This window comes from Callorhinus ursinus, unplaced genomic scaffold, assembly GCF_003265705.2.
Source record: "Callorhinus ursinus isolate GAN/ISIS: 27379988/994484 unplaced genomic scaffold, GSC_fseal_2.0 scaffold58, whole genome shotgun sequence".
In the NCBI taxonomy this organism is placed as follows: domain Eukaryota; kingdom Metazoa; phylum Chordata; class Mammalia; order Carnivora; family Otariidae; genus Callorhinus; species Callorhinus ursinus.
In genome coordinates, this window is record NW_027397120.1 from 9,240,468 (window position 1) to 9,259,574 (window position 19,107).

Here is a 19,107-nt window from a genome sequence, read left to right on the forward strand (position 1 = left end):
ATTGACCCACACTGTGGAAAAGTCAAGCAAAAGGGCTAAAATGTGACCAACCTGTGCGGCAATCCCTATTCTGCCTTCATTAAGACCCCCGATGGCATACTTATAGCCGTGTCCAATTTGCCCCAGGACACTGGCTTCTGGAACCTGAAAGGAAAAATGTGCAATGATTTCTACATTTAATTTTACATAATAGGTTTTGATTACATAGCTCTGCATACACAACATTTCCAACCTGTGACAGGACCCCAGGCCAGGACTCCAAGGGCCACCCCTTGGCTGCCTCCCTCTCCATGGCTCCCCACACAGCTCTGGGGGAAGACAGGACGCACGTCAGTGCCGCTTGTTACCGCTTCCACTAGCGCCCAGCACAGGCACGCGTTGAACGAATGAATGGAGCTAGACAAGGGGACTCTCCTACAATCCAACAATAACGAACGAATAACCATTTCCCCCAATTCTTGCCTGTACTCTATGGTAGGAGATTGAACACACTGGGAATTACACAAAACATGTAAGTACTTGGCTGAATCAAGGGTGTCAAACCTTTCTTCTGCCGAGACTATTATCCCCATGAAAATCACCTGAGCTGTGTGCACACACACGCATGAGCACACCAGGGAGGGGCGGAAGGAGAGAAGAAACAGAGTAAAATGTTGATTTGTAATTTTAAAAAATCTAGACTAGGAACAATAAAACAATACATTTAGCTTTATAACCTCAGAAGATGGAGTGGGCAGAACAGAGAAAGAAAGGGCAAGCAGGAAGGAAGCCAGTCTGGGGGAATTAGTGAAGCTCGAACATCTATCTGCAAAGTCACCCCACGGACGCCCACACGCTCACTCATGAACCAAAAGATCAAGCTGTAATACGAGTGTAAAAAACCTGTCAAAACCTGTTCCACCTGTGTCAAGTTCTAAAAAGCATTCTGGCAATCTTCTCTTCCTCACTTTTTTAAAAAATTCAATTTAATTTACATACTGCATAATTAGTTTCAGAGGTAGAATTCAGTGATTCATCAGTTGCATATAACATCAAGTGCTCATCACATCATTTGCCCTCCTTAATGACCATCCCCCAGTTACCCCATCCCTGCCCCCACCTCCCCTCCAGCAACCCTCATTTTGTTCCCCAGAGTTAAGAGTCTCTTATGGTTTGTCTCCCTCTCCGATTTCATCTTATTTCTCTTCCTCACTTTTAACAGATTCCACTCTAAACTGTGAGGCGCTGCCTGGTCTTTTCTCAGGCTCACTGGGTAACATCCCCCCCTTGTGGCCTTTGGTATACCCACACCACACGGCCGTCTCTGAAGTCAGTATCAAGTTTATAAAGTATAAATGGTTCCTAAGCATGTAAATTAAAAAGTGTAAATGGGATTAATCCTCAGCATTGGCTCTGAGGTCAGCTGCTGGGCAGAAAGGTTTCCACTCACTTAAACTCTCGTGAAAAGTACATTTAGCCAAGATGTCACTTAAGAACATCGTCCAAGTCTTACAAAATACTCTCCTATGCACAAATACTCTCTCAATATGGTGACACTTCTCTTGCGCATCTATTGTTCTGTGCAAAGCTTATTTCACGCCAGTCTTTTGCTGGAAATTCTAAGATACCTACCTTGACGTTTTCAAAGGTTAATGGGCAGGTGGAAGAAGCTCTAATCCCCATTTTGTTTTCTGCTTTCCCTATGTGAAGGCCTTCAGTGTCACGATCTACTAGGAAGCAGGTAATTCCTTTATACCCCTAAAAAGAAGATTTAAAATGCTATGCCACACTTGAACTGGTAGGATCCCGTTTCCAAGAGTTGAAAGTTAACAGAAAACTAAAACTGAACTTTTGGCATTATTATTAATGGGTTCAGAGCTGCAACAGGTGCATTAGTAAACTTGGAAAACATTAGATTCACAATGAAGAAGTCTAGAATTAACCATTATGGCTATGAAAATTATTAAGATATGCTAAAGTATTATGTGATCACGAGCATTCCATGTTTTAAATCTAATTTTGTTAAATGCTTTAAAATTTCAAATGTAATTCAGTTAGATGTTATGTCAGAGAAAAGACAAACTATCAAATGTATTTACCTTTTTGCCATACACCTATTTTCCAACTAAATATTCTTAAAAATGAATGTACTAAGTAGGTACTTAAATTCATTCTTAAATAGAAAATGTGAAATCCTACAAAATGAAAGATTAGCTTCCGATATAACGTATTAGGTGGCAATTACTAAATGGACCTCCATGTAATACTAATCACATCAACCATATATATTCGGGGAGATTAGTAAGCAAGAGGTTGAAAAGATGTCAGTTATCTAACATTTCAGTACTGAGGAGAATGAGGACTTGAAGACAAAGCTTTTGGAAACGCAGGCAGAAAGGAGATATGAAGAGAAAAGGTGGGAAGGGGAAAAGAAATTCTGCTTTCAAACTTACGAGGTCAGGGTTCACGTTCGCCATCACCAGGAAGATCCCTGCATATTCTGCATTGCTGATCCACATCTTTGACCCATTGATGACATAATAGCTTCCCTTTTTATCAGCTCTGGTCTTCAAGGCAAATAAATCACTACCAGCTCCAGCCTCTGAGAGGCAGATACTTCCTACCTACATATGCAAGCAAAAAATTTCCAAGTTAATAACTGTATTTGTACTCTGTGTAACAAATACTTCCAGTAAAATAAACACGTCGCTTAAAGCTTTAGACACTTTTAAAAGCCTGTACTTATAAAATCATGGTATTTTTACAGCATTTCTAAAATATACCCTACTACCCGTCTAAGATAGATTTAAAGACTTAAGCGCACAGATTCAATGTTAAATTTAATTAATTCGTTCTAATAATTGCAGTTTTCTAGACATCTCACTGTAAATGAAACCACCAACAAAAATACTAAGAAAATATAACTGGGGCCAAAAAAAAAAAAAAAAGGTTTTTTTGTCTGATGATTATTCTCTTGAATTTCCAAGCAGAAATGAGAGGCAGAGCATATTTTCCAAGTAGCATTAATTTACTGAGCATTGCCTGATTATTGAATGGTGCCGCGTTGTGGTCTTGGATAGTAGAGTCAATATCACAGCTGGAAATGTCCTAAGTTTAGAAGCGATCAGATTCATTTCAACAACTCCTATTGACTTACTTTTTCTGTTGCAAGTTTGGTCAAATAGGTAGCCTTTTGTTCTTCTGTTCCATATTTTCTAATTAGATTGTTAATTACTGTGTTCTGGATGTCACACACCAAAGCCACAGATGCATCAACTTTGGCTAATTCCTCTATCACTAGGATAGAGGAAAAAAAGGAAGCGCCTGTTCCTCCATATTTTGTTTCAATTTCAATACCCATCAACTAAAAGGAAAAACAAGGAAACAGATTAAGAAAGCTAATTTCTTTCTTCTTTTTTTTTAAGATTTTATTTACTTATTTGACAGAGAGAGAGAGAGAGAGCACAAGCAGGGGGGAGCAGCAGAGGAAAAGGGAAAAGCAGTCTCCACGCTGAGCAGGGAGCCTGATGTGGGGCTCGATCCCAGGACCCCGGGATCATGACCTGAGCCAAAGGCAGACGCTTAACCAACTGAGCCACCTGGGTGCTCCAAGAAAGCTAATTTCCATATGGGAAAATTCCTTGCAAGAACAAGTTCAAAATTAAATGTTAACTATATAGATTCCTAATTTTAAAACTGTATATATATTTTATTTTAATTTGATATGGCTATTGAACTATCTTGTAAGTAACAAAAGCAATAGAAACTATACATACTTGAAAAGGAAGCGGTTACAAGCTAGAACTGCCACTTGTTTATGGAATCTAAAACACAAAAATCAGCAAAATGCTTCAAAGGATGATGGAATGGAAGAGAAAGTGTCTCCTACAGCAAGGAGTCGGAGGCAGGCAGTGGGGCACAATCCCTTCTAGGCAGGCTCCCTGCCTTGACTCATCCAGCCAAGATGATAACTGAAGGACCACTCCTTCTGGGGCACTCTAGGTGGTTAGCAGACATCTGGTGGTGTTTCCTGGAACCCCAACAGACAAGGCGGAGGGGGCCTGTTAAACACGACCAGATGCTGGCCAAGCTTTCCAATGATGGTCTCACTGTTCAGTAGCTACTCCTAAGTTTAGAGCGTGAAACTTCCACAGTTCTCCATTTTTAAGTGTCCTCATTTCAGAAAGAGAATGTGTGTACGGGTAATTCAAGCCACAAAACTGTTAACAGATAAAAGGCTAATGCTGCTTTCTATTCTGCCCAGACACTTCTGGAATCACAGCGTGCTGCAGTCTGGGTCCTGGAGGTTATGGGTCAGCTGAGGGGAAGTTAGTGGGAAGACTGAGAAGGGGAGATCCAGAAATGATGTTCTATGAGGAAACACAGGGCGTGGTAACTATGTGATTATGGTCTCTTGGACAGCCGTCAGAGACACTGCTTCTCCCAAAAAGCCACCGATTTTTCCTCTGTTGGAAATACCGTTTTTGTCAGCTATTGCTACGGCAGGGGACCATAAACAGGGTTAAGAGGTGGCTAAGAAGAGCTGGTGTAGGAGGTGCAACCAAGCAGATGCTCCAGGTGAGGTTACACCTAAGTAAGGGCCGCTTGTGGGCTTCAGACCATCCCGCCCGCAAGAACCACCCCGTCAGGAGAGTGATGTTCAGAGGGTAGAACACTAAGACTTCTCAGAACAGCCCAGAGGCTCTGCCAACAATGAAGATGAAGGCTGCCTGAAAAACGGGACTCCCAGATGCCACCTGGCCCACGGGGGCTCCACATAGATTCCATGTTCCCAAGCATTTCATTGCTTTAAAGAAGGTGGAAAAATCACTACTAGGTATGGTACCCACAAGCGTGTCTCTTTAAAACGGGAAAAGGAAAAACTATTTAGGTTCAGTGGAAAAGGCGGTCTTTTTCCAGCAGGGTAACAGACAAGATTTTAGCCAATGGCTCTGAAGAGGAGCTACCAGTTCTGGGATATTTCCTAGTATTCAAAATAAAAGATAAACGTCGCTTCACAGCTACGGAGAGGGAGAGGTGATGAGTAAGTGTGGTGATTTTGAAAATGTTCTCCTTGGAGCCCCCATGCTGAGAACATTTGAAAATGTTCTCCTTGGAGCCTCCATGATGGAGCAGTTCTACTTTTATCCATGTTGTACACTGGGCCTCTGTTAAAGGGCTCTGTGACTTAGGGAGCTGGAAACCGGTTTCCCTGGTTAGTGTGGAATTCAGAGGTCAACTCTGCTTCTAAGTTTGCGGCGTGCAGAGGGACTCAGGTAGAATACATGGTCTACTGTGAAGTTTTACTAACTAAATCTTAATGTTGGTATTGTTGAGCTGGATCACTTTGTTGGGGGGCGGTCCTGGACACTGTAGGATGTTTAGCAGCATCCCTGACCTCTGTGTCACCCCCAGTTGTGACCACCAAAAATGTCTCCAGAGACCGCCAAATGTCTCTTGGGGGACAAAAGAGCCTCTGGTTGAGGACCACAGATCTAAAGAAATCATTCTTTCTTGCTTCTGAGCCCTTTTCTTAAAAAGCACAGTATTCCTAACTTAAAATGCTAAATCAATTTAAAAGAATTTAACTAGGATTTCAATCTAAAAGAGAACACAGAGGGGTACCCGGGTGGCTCTGTCAGTGAAGCATCCGCCTTCCGCTCAGGTCATGATCTCGGGGTCCTGGGATGGAGCCCTGCCACGGGCTTCCTGCTCAGCGGGGAGTCTGCTTCTCCCTCTGCCCCTCCCCCCTGCTCCTGATCTCTCTCTCAAAAATAAAAAAATAAAAATCTTTAAAAGAGAACACAGATAATTTTGACTAGGAAATGAAGAGTTCATTAAGCCATCATTACAGTTCCTGAATTTAAACACATGCATACATTTTAACGCGGGACAGTACTTATATAAAAGTTTGGAATGGGAAGAATTATAAAGTATATACCCCTTGTTGAAATAATCCTTGTATTATCGATGTGTCCATTTTTGAATTTTCATCCATTGTTGAAACCAGAGGAGCAACCTGTTCCTGGGCAAATTTGTTAACTGTAGGGGGAAAAAAAATACTGGTAACGTCTTTATTCTCTTAATAGGACAGGTTTTACTTAAAAAAAAAAAAAAAAGTTTTAAATTAATGTAAAAAAAAATTCCATTCACAAACTGAGGTGAACATATCCCCCAAACATGTCATGGGATCTCACACTGGATCCAACTGGTGGCCAGATGGATCCGGAGGTGACACTGGGCCGTCTACTCACCGGTGTTCTTTATCATCATCTCCTCATCTGTAAACATCTGGAGGGGGGCACAGGACAGCCCAGGGTTTGTTATGCCAAGGAGAGCTGCTGACTGGGAAGATTTCAGGACACGGGGAGGAGTTTTCCAAGAAGTCAGGGAAGTTGGCAAGTTTCTTCTCCGCTGTCAGAACAGTCCCATTGAATAGGGAACACACACACAAAAGGTAAAGAGACGTATCTGAACATGTTTCTTCGGAAATAACTTTATAACCCCTTCTTACCTCTTACGTCACCAAAAAAGAGGACTGGAAGCTGGAACATTTTAAAATTCACTGTCTTGTGAACAAAAACACAAACCGGTTTAACATTATGTCCTTTATCCAAGCAATAAGCTCTTCTAACCAACAAATTTCCCAGAGGATTAGCTTTTACCTTCAAGAAAATAGAACTTTCTAGGTGGAGTTCTTTCTTTCTTTTTTGTTAAGATTGATTTATTTATTTTGCGGGGCAGGGGCAGAGTGAGAGAAAGCATTTTAAGTCCCGCCTGGGGCTCACTCCCACAACCCTAAGACCATGACCTGAGCCAAAATCAAAGAGTCAGAGGCTCAACCGACTGCACGGCCCAGGCGCCCTGGAACTCATTCTCAAAATGTCACATTTCATGGACTTCTTTGAAGGGGAAACCTGAATATAAGTAACACTACTGGGTGACCACTGCAAAGAGCATTCTAGAGTGGGGTGGGAATAGGTGGGGGCTCAGGGACAACTGAGCGGGCAGGAGAGCCCCCCGTCCCGCCCCGCCCCGGGGACCGTAGGCAACAGGGCTCTCTTGGTTTTCCAGGCCAGTTCTGGTGTTTCAGCTTCTCTGGTGTTTCAGGTTCAGAGCCGGTACAACAACAGGGTTAAGAAAACAGACTCTAGGGGCTGAAAGAACTAGTTTCAAATCCGGCATCTGGTATTTACCAGCCACGTGATCTTGGGCAAATGATTTCAACCTCAGTTAAAACTCCTCGGTCTGTTTCCTTCCCTGAAACATGTAGATAATCATCTTGAGTTTTGTGAGGATTAACGAGATAACTCACTTCATGAAGGGTCTGGCATGGCATCTGCCATACAGTAAGAGCTCGACACACAGTAATGACTATTTCTACTCGGACACTGAAGAACACAGCGGGGGGGTCCTACCCCGCAGCAGTAACAGAGTTAAACTGCAAGGCTGGCTTTTCTTGCCATTAGCGTGTCTTCCTGCTGCAGGGTGCCCGGTACTTCAAACGTGCCAATTTCTGCTCAAACAATGGATCTGCTCCAATTTTGTCGAAAAAAGAAACCATCCAATTTGAAATGCTTGCTATATCTTTCCAATTTTATTTTGTAGAATTTTATTACAGGGAAGACAAATAAGTTATTAGTCTTTTTAGGTTCACTAAAAACATGCTAAGGGAAACAAGCCAGCTACAAAAGATCACATTCTTTTTTTAAGATTTATTTATTTATTTGAGAGAGCGAGAATGAGAGAGAGAGAGAGAGAGAGAGAGAGCGCGTGCACATGAGAGGGGGGAGGGTCAGAGGGAGAAGCACGCTCCCCGCTGAGCTGGGAGCCCGATGCGGGGCTCAATCCCGGGACTCCAGGATCATGACCTGAGCTGAAGGCAGTCGCTTAACCAACTGAGCCACCCAGGCGCCCCAAAAGATCACATATTCACATATTAATAGGATTCTACCTATTTGAAATTTCCAGAAAAGGCAAATCCACAGAGATAGAAACTATAGTGGTTGCTTGAGGCTGGGGGTGTTGGAAATATTCTACAACTCTGTAAATTACCTCAAAATCATTGCATTATACGCTTTAAAAGAGTGAATTTTATGGTATGTAAATTATATTTCAATAAAGCTGTTAAGAAAAGAATTAATATTTTCCTTTTATTCAACAAGACTTAGAAACAAGTGTTCTGAGCGTCTGACAACGGCCCGAGAGCGCAGGGTACCAAGGGGAACACTATAAGGCTCATGGAACAGGCAAAAAGCAAAGCCAGGTTTTGCGGATTAAAAAGCATATATGGCGTTTAAAAAAAAAAAGCAAATGTAGTAATATACTGCAATATATTTTTTCTCAATAGTTTTGCTTATACATGGAAAAGTTTACTGATAAAAAGAAAAAAACAAAAAAACAAAAAACAAGAGTCACTGAGTTTGAAACCACTGTCGATCTTTCCTACACTTGGGTCAGTCTTTGTAGTTAATGTACCCAGGAGTCGATGTACTCTTCTCTAGATTCAGGAGGGAAAACAAACATTGGTCGGTTAGAAAAAGAAAATGTGTCTCTCTCAATCTTGTAGTTAATTTTGTTTTGTTTGCAGAAGCAGAAGGCAGATAGTTTAGGGCCAAGTTACAAAGAACATTTTTTTCCTTGTTAAAAGACCTAGTTGGGACAGGAACACTTTGGACTAGAAAGAAGCTGGGGGTGGGGGGCACACACATGAGGTAGTGATGTCTTCTCCCCAGTGAAACAAATGGAAGAATCAAGGGTAAGGAGGATGGAGGTAAGAAATGGAGGGACGTAGGGGCTTCGGGAAGGGAGCTGAAGGACAGAGTGTGCTCAGTAGCAGCAGGCCCCAAGGACAGATGGGCTGGGAGAAGGGATGGGGTTATGGGAGAAGGAAACTAGATGCCCGTGGGGTGTGTTCTGCTCCGTGGTTGGTGTGCGAGTCCTGCATGGGACCCTCAACAGACTTCGGAATTCATGAGAGAATGAGCCAACTAATCTCCACAAAATGATCAGGAAACTAGCCTGTTATATTTTACAACTCCAACACATTGCCCTCGATTCTTCTTTCTAGGGGAGATTATTTACTTCACTAGACCCCCCTACAGAGTTCTTTGTGTCTGTGAGTCAATGTATCACCTCTGTGCTGGAGTTTAACAGAAAGCCCACCACTGAGAAACTTAAGAAGCCAGCAGGTATTACAATAATACCCATTTGTTCCTGCTTGACACAACTGTGACCCACTTAGTCTAAAAATTGCTACTGACAAAGTGTATGACTGTTCAACACATAACAATTGTTTTATTTCTTTTAAAGATTTTATTTATTCATTTAGAGAGAGAGAGAGAGGAAGAGAGAATCCCAAGTAGACGCTGCGCTCAGCGCAGAGCCCAATGTGGGGCTCGATCTCACAACCCTGAGATCACGACCTGAGCCGAAACCTAGAGTCGGACGCTTAACCCACTGAGCCACCCAGGCATCTGACACATAACAATTATTTTAGATTCACAAGACCACACAGGCAGATGTGCTTTACAAAGTGGGTAGTGCCATACAAAGGTAGGGTGAGCTTACTGAAGATGCCGTCACAAAACACAGTGGCTACACCCTGAACATGGAATCCCTTTTTAACCAAAGCACTGAATGTTATTACCTATCCTTTTGGGCAGAAAAACAATGTTCCCTTTAATAGGACAGTCTTTAATAAAGGAAACATTTCCCTGCCTCGCCTTTAAACACACAGTCCAAGGTTTCTGATGATGATTTTCAACTGTCCCCTGCCCTTCAGTGTTGACCTCAGCCTCTGCAGCGTTGGTATCCACTCCATCAAAATGATTTTCCACAGTTATAACCCATTGCACCACATCATCACATTTTTTTGTATAGAGCAGCAATCGAGACTTGAGTGGAATAATAGTTATTTATGCCTTGCCAAATACTTCTTGGAGCTTGAGGATGATCTGTTTCCTACTCAACGGACCAGAGTTCTGCTGCCCTTAGAAGTATTGACGATCAAACCTGGGGTCCGCAGACTCCTGTGGGCCAAACAATCAAGCCCATGAACTTGGGTGGGGGAACTTATATCTTTATTTCACTAACCTCTAACTGAAGTCAAGCATTTCCTTCAATTATGAAATGGAGGCAACGAGTTCCAAGTTATCGGTGACGGTCACCGAAAGAAATGACAGGTATTTTTATATCAAATAACAGCTAGTGCAAACATCTTGAGGCTCCTCATGACTTCAGAACTGCTGGCCTGTTGCCAGATCTTAAGAAACATATATTACCACTATCACAACTAAAAACATTTTTATGACTTTTATAACTGGGTTCCTTTGTAATCTTGCGTAGTTTATGTGTTTTAAAACATTTTGAGAAAGGGGCTATTAAATTTCACTATATTGCTGTATACCTTTCATTCATGGCACAAAAAAAGGTGAAGAAGCCCTGACTGCCGGATGTTCTGGTAGATTTTCTGCTAAACTCATTAAGGTTAGCTGTAAGGAGTCATAACCCTTCTCCGTTATGTCTCAGCATAATGAAATACCGTTCCAAACATTCCTTGAGTGCTTTAAGTCTACAGGCTTTTACAACGCCCGAAAGGTAAAAAAAAAAAAAAGGAGGACACAGGAGAGAAGTTCGCTAACCTGCAAAGTCCCTCTTAGACTTTTCCAAAGGAAATGTTTTGATAGAACACGAAGGGCTCCACCTTAAATGCCTATATTCAGGGGTTCCCACCAAATGTGTCCCCCTGGGTCTCTTTTCTGCATGTGTGCACGAAAGTGTGTTTTCTTCCCTTTGATTCCATCCCGGCACCCCAGCGTTCAAGATATCTGGTCTTCTTTTCTTACCTGTGATTTCTTAACATTTTTTTAAACATTTTATTTGAAGATTTTATTTATTTGTTTGAGAGAGAGATCGAGAGAGAGAGAGAAAGCACAAGCGAGAGAGAGCACAAGCAGGGAGCAACAGAGGGAGAGGGAGATGCGGGACAGACGCTTAACCGACTGAGCCACTCAGGCACCCCCTTCCTGGTAACCTTCTGAAGGTGAGAAACTTGGCTCTCATGATCTAGGATGATTTGCTGGTACAAACCTAGTGCACATTTACAATAGTTTCAGAACTGCTAACCCATACCGCTGCGAGAAACAGATTTATCCGTTAAGAGTGCGGTGCTTGTATACAGTTCTTTTCATCTTTGGCCTTAGGGTACCCAATCAAAACACTGTTTCTGCACCTTCCTCCTTCCCCACCCCCTTTGTGTGGTGATGTGATTCTCCTGTAATAATTCTGAGACTAATTCTAACGTGTAGGGTTTTCCCCCCACACCAACAAGTAATTCTCCCACACCCACCAGGTGTCCTACCATTCAACTCAATTCTGACTCTACCTACCTAAAGATGGCATCGGGTCCCACAAGTCAAGGGGCTCAGTCCCACAAGATGGCCCCTGGCCCACTTCACATAACAGTGACAAGCCCAGGCCGTCCGCCATGCTTCAGACCTATGGGCTATAGACTGCAGGTTCCTAGTACCTGCTCCTTGGGGGGTAGTCTTGTTTAGTCTACTAGAGCAGCTCACAGAACTGAGAGGAACATTTTACTTACTAGTTTACTATCAAAGAAGAGAACTCAGGACAGCCACAGGAAGAGATGCACAGGGCAAGGTTGGGGGAATGGGGGTGGAACTTCCATGCTCTCTACTCAGGCACCCCTCTCCCAGCACCTCCCTGGGCTCACCAACCGAGAAGCTCTGGGAGCCTTGTCCTAATGGGTTTTTATGGAGGCCTCGTTATGTAGGCCAGATTGATTATATCATTGGCCAGCGGTGACTAATTCACCTTCAGTCCCTCTTCCCTCCCAGGAGGCTGGGGGGTCAAACTGAAAGGTCCAACCCTCTGATCATGAGGTTAGCTCCCAGCACCCGGTCCCCACCCTCGGTTGCAGTCCAGAAGTCACCTCATTAACATAAACTCAAGTGCACTAGAAGGGGGTCTGGTATGAACAACAAGGCACCCATTTCACCTTCAAGGCTCTCAAGAGGATTTCAGGAACTGCAAACAAGAGACCAAATATTCTGCGACGCCTGGGTGACTCAGTCTATTAAGCGTCTGCCTTCAGCTCAGGTCATGATCCTGGGGTCCTGGGATTGAGCCCCGCATCAGCTCCCTGCTCAGCAGGGAGCCTGCTTCTCCCTCTCCCACTCCCCCTGCTTGTGCTCTCTCGCTCTCTCTCAAATAAATAAATGAAATCTTAAAAAAAAAAAAAAAAAGAGAGAGAGAGACCAAATATTTGAACAAAAGATGCTCTTTGCTCTTACTGCCTAGGAAACTCCCAAGATTTTGGGAACTGTGAGCCAGGAACCCTAAAGGAAGACCCAATATATATTTATTACAAATCTCAGTATCACAACTTGTCATACAGTTAGATTCATTGGCCACAGTGGCATTCCCATCTTCCCCTTATATCTGGTTCGATTTTACTTTTTTTTTTTTTTTTAAGATTTTTTTTATTTATCCGACAGTGAGAGACACAGCGAGAGAGGGAACACAAGCAGGGGGAGTGGGAGAGGGAGAAGCGGGGAGCGGGGAGCCAGATGTGGGGCTCGATCCCAGGACCCCGGGATCATGACCTGAGCCGAAGGCAGACGCTTAACGACTGAGCCACCCAGGCGCCCCTCGATTTTACTTTTATACATAAAATTGACTCTTTGTGGCATGGCATACAGTTTAAAGGGTTTTGACAAAGGCACAAAGCTGTGTGCCCACCACCACCGCTCGCCACCTGGCACCTCCAGCGCTCCCAGATTCCAGCGCTGCCCCTCTGCCATTGACTTCTCCCCAAATCTGTCTCACTGCAGTTCCGATCACAACTCTAGCCGTGACTGCATCCAGGGCACTGTCAGGAGACACAGACATGTGTGTGGCCTAATCCGACTACTAATTCTTAGTCACCGACCTCCACTTAGACCCTTTCCCATTCCCTGAAATGGTTACAGGAACTCAAGTCCCCCTAAGCTCACCCCTTACTGTCAGCCAATGACTCACCATCTACCAGAAAAAATAAAAGCCAACAAATGGGAACACTTCAACTTGTTGCCACCACACCCACTCGGTGTCCTGCGTCTGCACCCTCACCCCTCTCCCCTCCTGGTACAACGTAAATGATGTCCCTCCTCTTAAGAAAGGCCTGTCCCGGGGCGCCTGAGGGGCTCAGTCGGTTAAGCATCTGCCTTCGGCTCAGGTCATGATCCTGGGGTCCTGGGATCGAGCCCCGCATCAGGCTCCCTGCTCGGCGGGGAGCCTGCTTCTCCCTCTCCCCTCTGCTCCTACTCTCTCAAATAAATAAAATCTTAAAAAAAAAAAAAAAAAGGCCCTCCCTTCTGTCTGCTCACATTCTTCCATTTTTCCCTGCTCAAATTCTTAGCATGTGAATCATCCTTGAATCATCCACCGTGGGAACCACCCTCTGGACCCTCTCGTCTCTCCTGGGCGCAGCCAGGCACTGTGGAAGCCGTGCCTTGCTCGCCCTCTTTGCCTCCTGAGTGCCCCCACCACTCACCAGCACCCCTCCCCGTAGGGTCTCCACCAACACCTCCTGCTTTTCGGGCTCCGACTTGCTTGCTCTCCGCAGATTCAGCTCAGCTGGGCACAGCCTCCTCCTTCTAAATGCTCTCTTCTCGTTTTCTTCCTGTTCCCTCCTGCCAGTCTTTCTGTCTCCTGCTCTAGCTTCGCTCCCACCACCTGACCTTCAAGTGTTGAGGATGTTTGACAAAGACTCTCTCCCTAAACCAAATGTCAGTCAGCTCCTCCGAGTCTCTCTCACTAGGCCCTGACCTTGGGCACTGTCCTTGGGCAGTGCCCTTGGTCCGCTTAGTCCTGCTTTAGCAAGAATCCTGCTGAGTCAGGTTAATGAAAACCCCTACCCTTGGCATCTGATCATTTTGGTCTGCCTCCAGCAAGAATCCTGGTGAGTGTGAATCTAGCAAGTGCTGGTGAGGGAGAATTTTTTCTACTCTTCAGGGTCCTTCTAGCTGGACTAAGAATCACGTTGAGAAGAGACAGGTTAATAGGAGAAAATCCAATTTAATGGTGCAGGCACAGGGAATCCACACAGACACGGAAACTGCAAAGACTGTCAGGCAACAGGATGCTACAATGAGTGACCTCTGACCTATATTAGCGCACTCAATCTGTGGCACAAACTGGAAGTGGGAATTCTATTTTAGAGAGCAAAAACCGAATTCAAAATTCAGGTAAGTCTTCCCAAATTGTCCTTGGCAGCACTGAAACCACCGCCCCCCACTGGTAAGTGTGTAAGGGTGCCCACTTTCCTAGGGCCTAGCCAGCACAGCATGCTGGCCAACTTTTGGACTTCTGCATCCACCTGACAGGAGAGAACTGTATTGCAAAGTATTCTCAGACTTGTATTTCTCCTCTGAGTGTGAGGGTCTTTTCACACATTTAAGAACCAATTGTAGTTCTTTTTCTGTTTATTGTTTATTCATGTCCTTTGCCCATTTTCCTATTCAGTTGTTTTTTTCTTCCCTGATTTCCAGGAGCACTACGTAAGTTAAGGAAATCCTCCCTTTGGTGGCAGGGGTTGCAATTTTTTAAAACCGGTTTGCCATTTGTCTTTTGACTTTGCTTATGCTTGTTTTGTGCTGTCATGCAGAAGTCTATGGTTTTTATGTTGTCAAAATTATTACTCTTTTTGGGTGATGACATCCAGCTTTTAATGAGAATGACATTCCTTACTCTAAGATAATAAAGGGATCTGCCCATGCTTATTTTTAGTGTTTTATATATTTAATTTTCTAATTTAATGTGCATTTTAATACTGGCTAATGACATCAGTTGCATGAACAGATTTCATTTTTTTCTAAGTCTTTTTTTTAATTTTTTTTTTTAAGTAAGCTCTATGCCCAGTGTGGGGCTTGAACTCATGATCCTGAGATCAAGAGTGGCATGCTCTAGTGATTGAGCCAGCCAGGCGCCCCATAAGTCCTTTTTAACTTACAAGCCCATAAATATCATATAATGATTCTACAGCTCACCCTTGGTAGAGGGATCTTGATGGTATTTTTCATGTCCTTTTGCACTGTTAAACAAAATTTAACCAAGTAAATTTGAAGATATAACTGGTTTTACTCAATGATTTGTGAACTGGGCAGCATCCCATCTAGTAAGCCGAGGGGAGCTCCACTGAGCTAAATAAAAGAAAGGTTTTCAAAGGCAGAGAAGGCATTTAAAAAAAGAAGAAGAAAGTAATTTGTTATCAAGGAATGCACTGTTTAGGCAAGGCTGCCCTCCCTCCTAAGGGGAGCTGAAGGGGTCTCTCTGCATTTTCTAGTTGGACTTGGAAATTCCTAGTTGGACCAGGAAATTCCAAGTTGACCCGTTAAAGGTTACATTCCTGGGGGGTTGAAACTGCAGTTAAGTTAGGTGTTAAGTCTTGGTCCCCTGCCTTGGTGCCCTTAACCTAAACAACACCATTTTCGGCCTCCGGTTTTCTCTTTCACAGCACTGACTCAACTTTACAGACCCAGAAAAGGTAAAATAATATTATTTTATGATACAATTAAATATGTATAATCCACAAAAGAAGGATCTTTTAACCGTCAACAAACCAGAATCCCTCTCCCTCCGATCCTGCTGGAAACTAAAAAATATTTTAAAAGCAAATCAACACAGTGAGATATGATCAGATTGGTTAAAATAAAAAAGAAATCATAGTGACAATGCCAACCGATGGCAAGAATGAGGTGAAAGTAGCTCTCACACGCCGCCGCCAAGCACAGGAGTTGACAGGACCACCTGGAAACCTGGTCAGCAGTTTCTGTACAACCGTGCACTTCCCACATGACCCAGCAGCTGTGCTCTTGACTATTTTACTCAGAGAAATGAGCACTTTAAGTTTAAGAAAAGCCTGCGCACAAACGTGCAGAGCAGCTTTATTCGTAAGAGCGGAACACTGGAAACAACCCGATTGTCTCTCGCAGGGAGAATGGTGGCACACCCACGGTGTATCGCTCATGGTGGGGGGGGTCTGCTTGGAGCCCCAGGGTTGACAGAAAGGTTGTTTTAAATTTGAAGACATTTGAGATTCAACAAATGCCGAAACAAGCCTTCTCAGAGCTTCCTTTATCTGTCTAAAAGCAGTAAGTTTGGGGAAAGGGGGCCGCCGGAAATCCCTTTGTAGGGGAGTTTTGTGCAAAAAGTACCAATACCTGTATAGACAAATATTATCACCAACTTTCTTATCTCCTGCCTGTTCTCCTAAAAACCCATGCCATTCCTAAAAGCACTCTGTTTTTCCCTTAGAATCCGTTTCTGCACCTTCCCTTGTCCCTACTAAGGTATGGAAACCTTTAACCTTCACCTTTGAGAGAGCCAGCTACTTCTTCTGTTGGCTCCCTCACGCAGGTGAGATAAGGCTTTTCTTCGAGTGAATGTTTTTTGTCCTGGACTTAAATATCCTTTCCCTTCTTTTGGTCCAGTTCTGAATAAAGCCCACTTGTCACAAATCCTCCTCTAAGGGATACCCCACATTAATTCTCCTCTTTGCTTTCTTTGCCAGTCTGCCAACAGTCCCCCCAAATTGTCTGTGATATACTCCAAAGGCTCAGACCTATATCTCTGGCTCTGATTTTTCTACCAGTTTCCAGATCCCTTTCCTGCTCAGCTTCCAAAATGCTTCTAGTCATAAGTTTAACTGACACTTTCAGAAGTCTGGAGTCTAAAGCAGAATGAACCCTTTTCCTTTCTGTTCCCCCTAAACCGTTTTCCTCCAGATGCCCCAATCTTTGCGTGTCACAGAGCCACTCCATTCGGAAAATGTGGCATCCATCTAATTCCTCCATTTCAAGATAATGACCAAATCTTCTCAAGTCTTCCTTTATGAGCGCGTCCGCCATTCTAACCATCAGTGGTATCACCTTAGCTGAGGGCTTGTTCCACCACAGGTGAACTTTTGAAGTGGTCTAAGTGGAACCTAACCTTTTGGGTTCCCTCTGCAAGGTACTAACCGTTTTATCCGGTAGGACCCTTTGGCAAACAGCAGCTCGGAATCTCAATGGCTCCTGCGGAAATCTTGAAAATCAATTTCTTTGGTCAACAAACTGGGTGTGGCAAATAGTAGGATGAGAGATAGTTTTCTACCAGGTTATAAGGGAAAGTCCCCAATTTCCCACTCTTGAGGAGGACATGCAGAGCACAGGTCTATACCAATGGTTCTGAATAGGGGCACACTTTCGCCCCCCAGGGAACACCTGGCAATGCCTGGAGGCATTTTTAGCTGTGGCAGGGGTCAAGGGTGCTCAACATCCCCTAATGCACAGGACAGCCTCCCACAACAGAGAATGAATGATCCAGCCTTGGATGTCGACAGCGCCAAAACTCAGAAACCCTGGTCTAGCACTTAGGAAAAGGGGGGGTCAAGGCAATGTAAGCTGGTATGAAAGGATCCTGAAAGAAAGGAGAAAGCATCTTGCGGCTGCCAGAGAAGATCGTTATGGTTACTTAGTCTTCTTGGCACCAGAAAGAAAGAAGGATGGGAAACAAGGTCCTATTTGTATTTGCAAAAAAACCACTGCCATTTCTGTACTGATGAGTAATAACATTATGAATGCTTGTATTTTAGTAACCAAAAGGGCTGTTATCTGGGACTGTGGACAACCCTGTTAGAACAACACCGCTGCAGAACAAGTATGGACCTAACCACTTAACATGATAGAGACTTGTCTTTTAAACTCATTCCATCAACCTGCAAACTTGTCACATCAGCAATCCTACAATAATTATTTCTTAAACAAGCGCAGTATATTCCTACATCTACACCTTGGCGCATACATCTCCTTAGCCTATAATCTCCACCCCTCTGCTGCTTTACCTAAACCTAAGCCATCCCTTCTTTTGATGCTCAGTTCCAGCCCCTCCTTCTGTAAGCACATCTGTCCGTGCTGTTTATTTAACACTGGCAATAAATAAAATCTTCTACTGTCCTAATGGCATTTCTTAACCCATATACCTGGTCTCTCCAATTAAAAATGTAACTTCCCTGAGGTCAAAGACCCTGTTGTAAACTTACAGACCCCTAACGCTGATCAGAGTACTTTGCACAGAGCAAAGACACCCCCCTCCCACCAGAGTTACTGGTAATAGATTCTGCCCGTATTAACAGTGAGCATTTACTGAGTATTTACTATGTCCCAAGAGCTGTTCTAAGCACCTAACATCTAACATCTCCCCTAATGCTACTGTTCTCCCCACTTTGCAGGAAAGGAAACAGAAGTACAGAATGGGGCAGTAACTGGTCTTAAGGTTGTCCTGCTACGAGGTGGTGGAGAGGGTTCAAACTCAAGTACTCTGACTCTAGGGCTTGGGTTTATGGCACACGAACAATTTCTGCTTATGCATGTACTAACCTCTCACTGCCTAGACACACATAATGTCCGAAAAAAAGTGCTGCCGGTTTTCTTGAATAGCAAAAAGCTGAACAAGCTATAGATCTAGTTTAGCAGTTCCAGCCACTGGCAGACCTTCATAGGATTAATCGAACAAGGAAATATCACATCAAGAATATTTTTTTAAAATGCTCTCTTGCAAAATATCGAGTTGCCTAAAATGTTTTGGAACCACAGGGTGACCAAGTCAATTCCTTACAAATTGGATTGCCCAACCATAATGGGCATGTTCGTTCTAATGTATTTCAGGGACAACAAAGTCTTTCTGAGAAGGTAAGCATGGCTGAGTGCCCATGCTCTGACCTTACTGCTGGGTGAGAAGAGCACACTGAACACTCACTACCTCCCAGTGCCTCCTCATCTGTTAGATGAAGCCACTAATACTCGCTTAATAGTTAGAGGATATCGGGTGGAGGATATAAAATGCTCTGCCTATTGTAAATTCTCACTAAATTCTGCCTTTCCATTTACCTTCTTTTTTTTTTAAAAAAAAGATTTTATTTATTTGAGAGAGAGAGAGTGAGAGAGAGCACGAGGAGAGGAGAGGGAGAAGCAGACACCCCGCTGAGCAGGGAGCCTGATGCGGGACTTGATCCCAGGATCCCAAGATCATGACCTGAGCCGAAGGCAGATGCTTAACCTACTGAGCTCCCCAGGTGCCCCTCCATTT

General features: G+C 43.8%; 1 protein-coding gene across 4 annotated transcripts in view; it reads right to left on the reverse strand.

The window, feature by feature from the left end:
• The window catches only part of ACADSB (acyl-CoA dehydrogenase short/branched chain), a 34,132-nt gene that overhangs the window by 13,584 nt on the left and 1,441 nt on the right, over positions 1–19,107 (reverse strand). Inside the window, exons 1-7 of one of the 4 annotated variants that reach the window (XM_073884728.1) lie at positions 13,535–13,894; positions 6,234–6,388; positions 5,921–6,021; positions 3,137–3,343; positions 2,433–2,603; positions 1,612–1,737; positions 52–144 (exon numbers count right to left, since the gene is read on the reverse strand). In XM_073884728.1, coding sequence (XP_073740829.1) covers positions 52–144; positions 1,612–1,737; positions 2,433–2,603; positions 3,137–3,343; positions 5,921–6,021; positions 6,234–6,270 — 735 coding nt within the window. In that variant the 5' untranslated portion in view covers positions 6,271–6,388; positions 13,535–13,894. Of the gene's footprint in view, positions 1–51; positions 145–1,611; positions 1,738–2,432; positions 2,604–3,136; positions 3,344–5,920; positions 6,022–6,233; positions 6,394–13,534; positions 13,895–19,107 lie in introns of those variants that run through there. The other 3 variants (XM_025880307.2, XM_025880306.2, XM_073884727.1) reach the window with 3 other exon arrangements.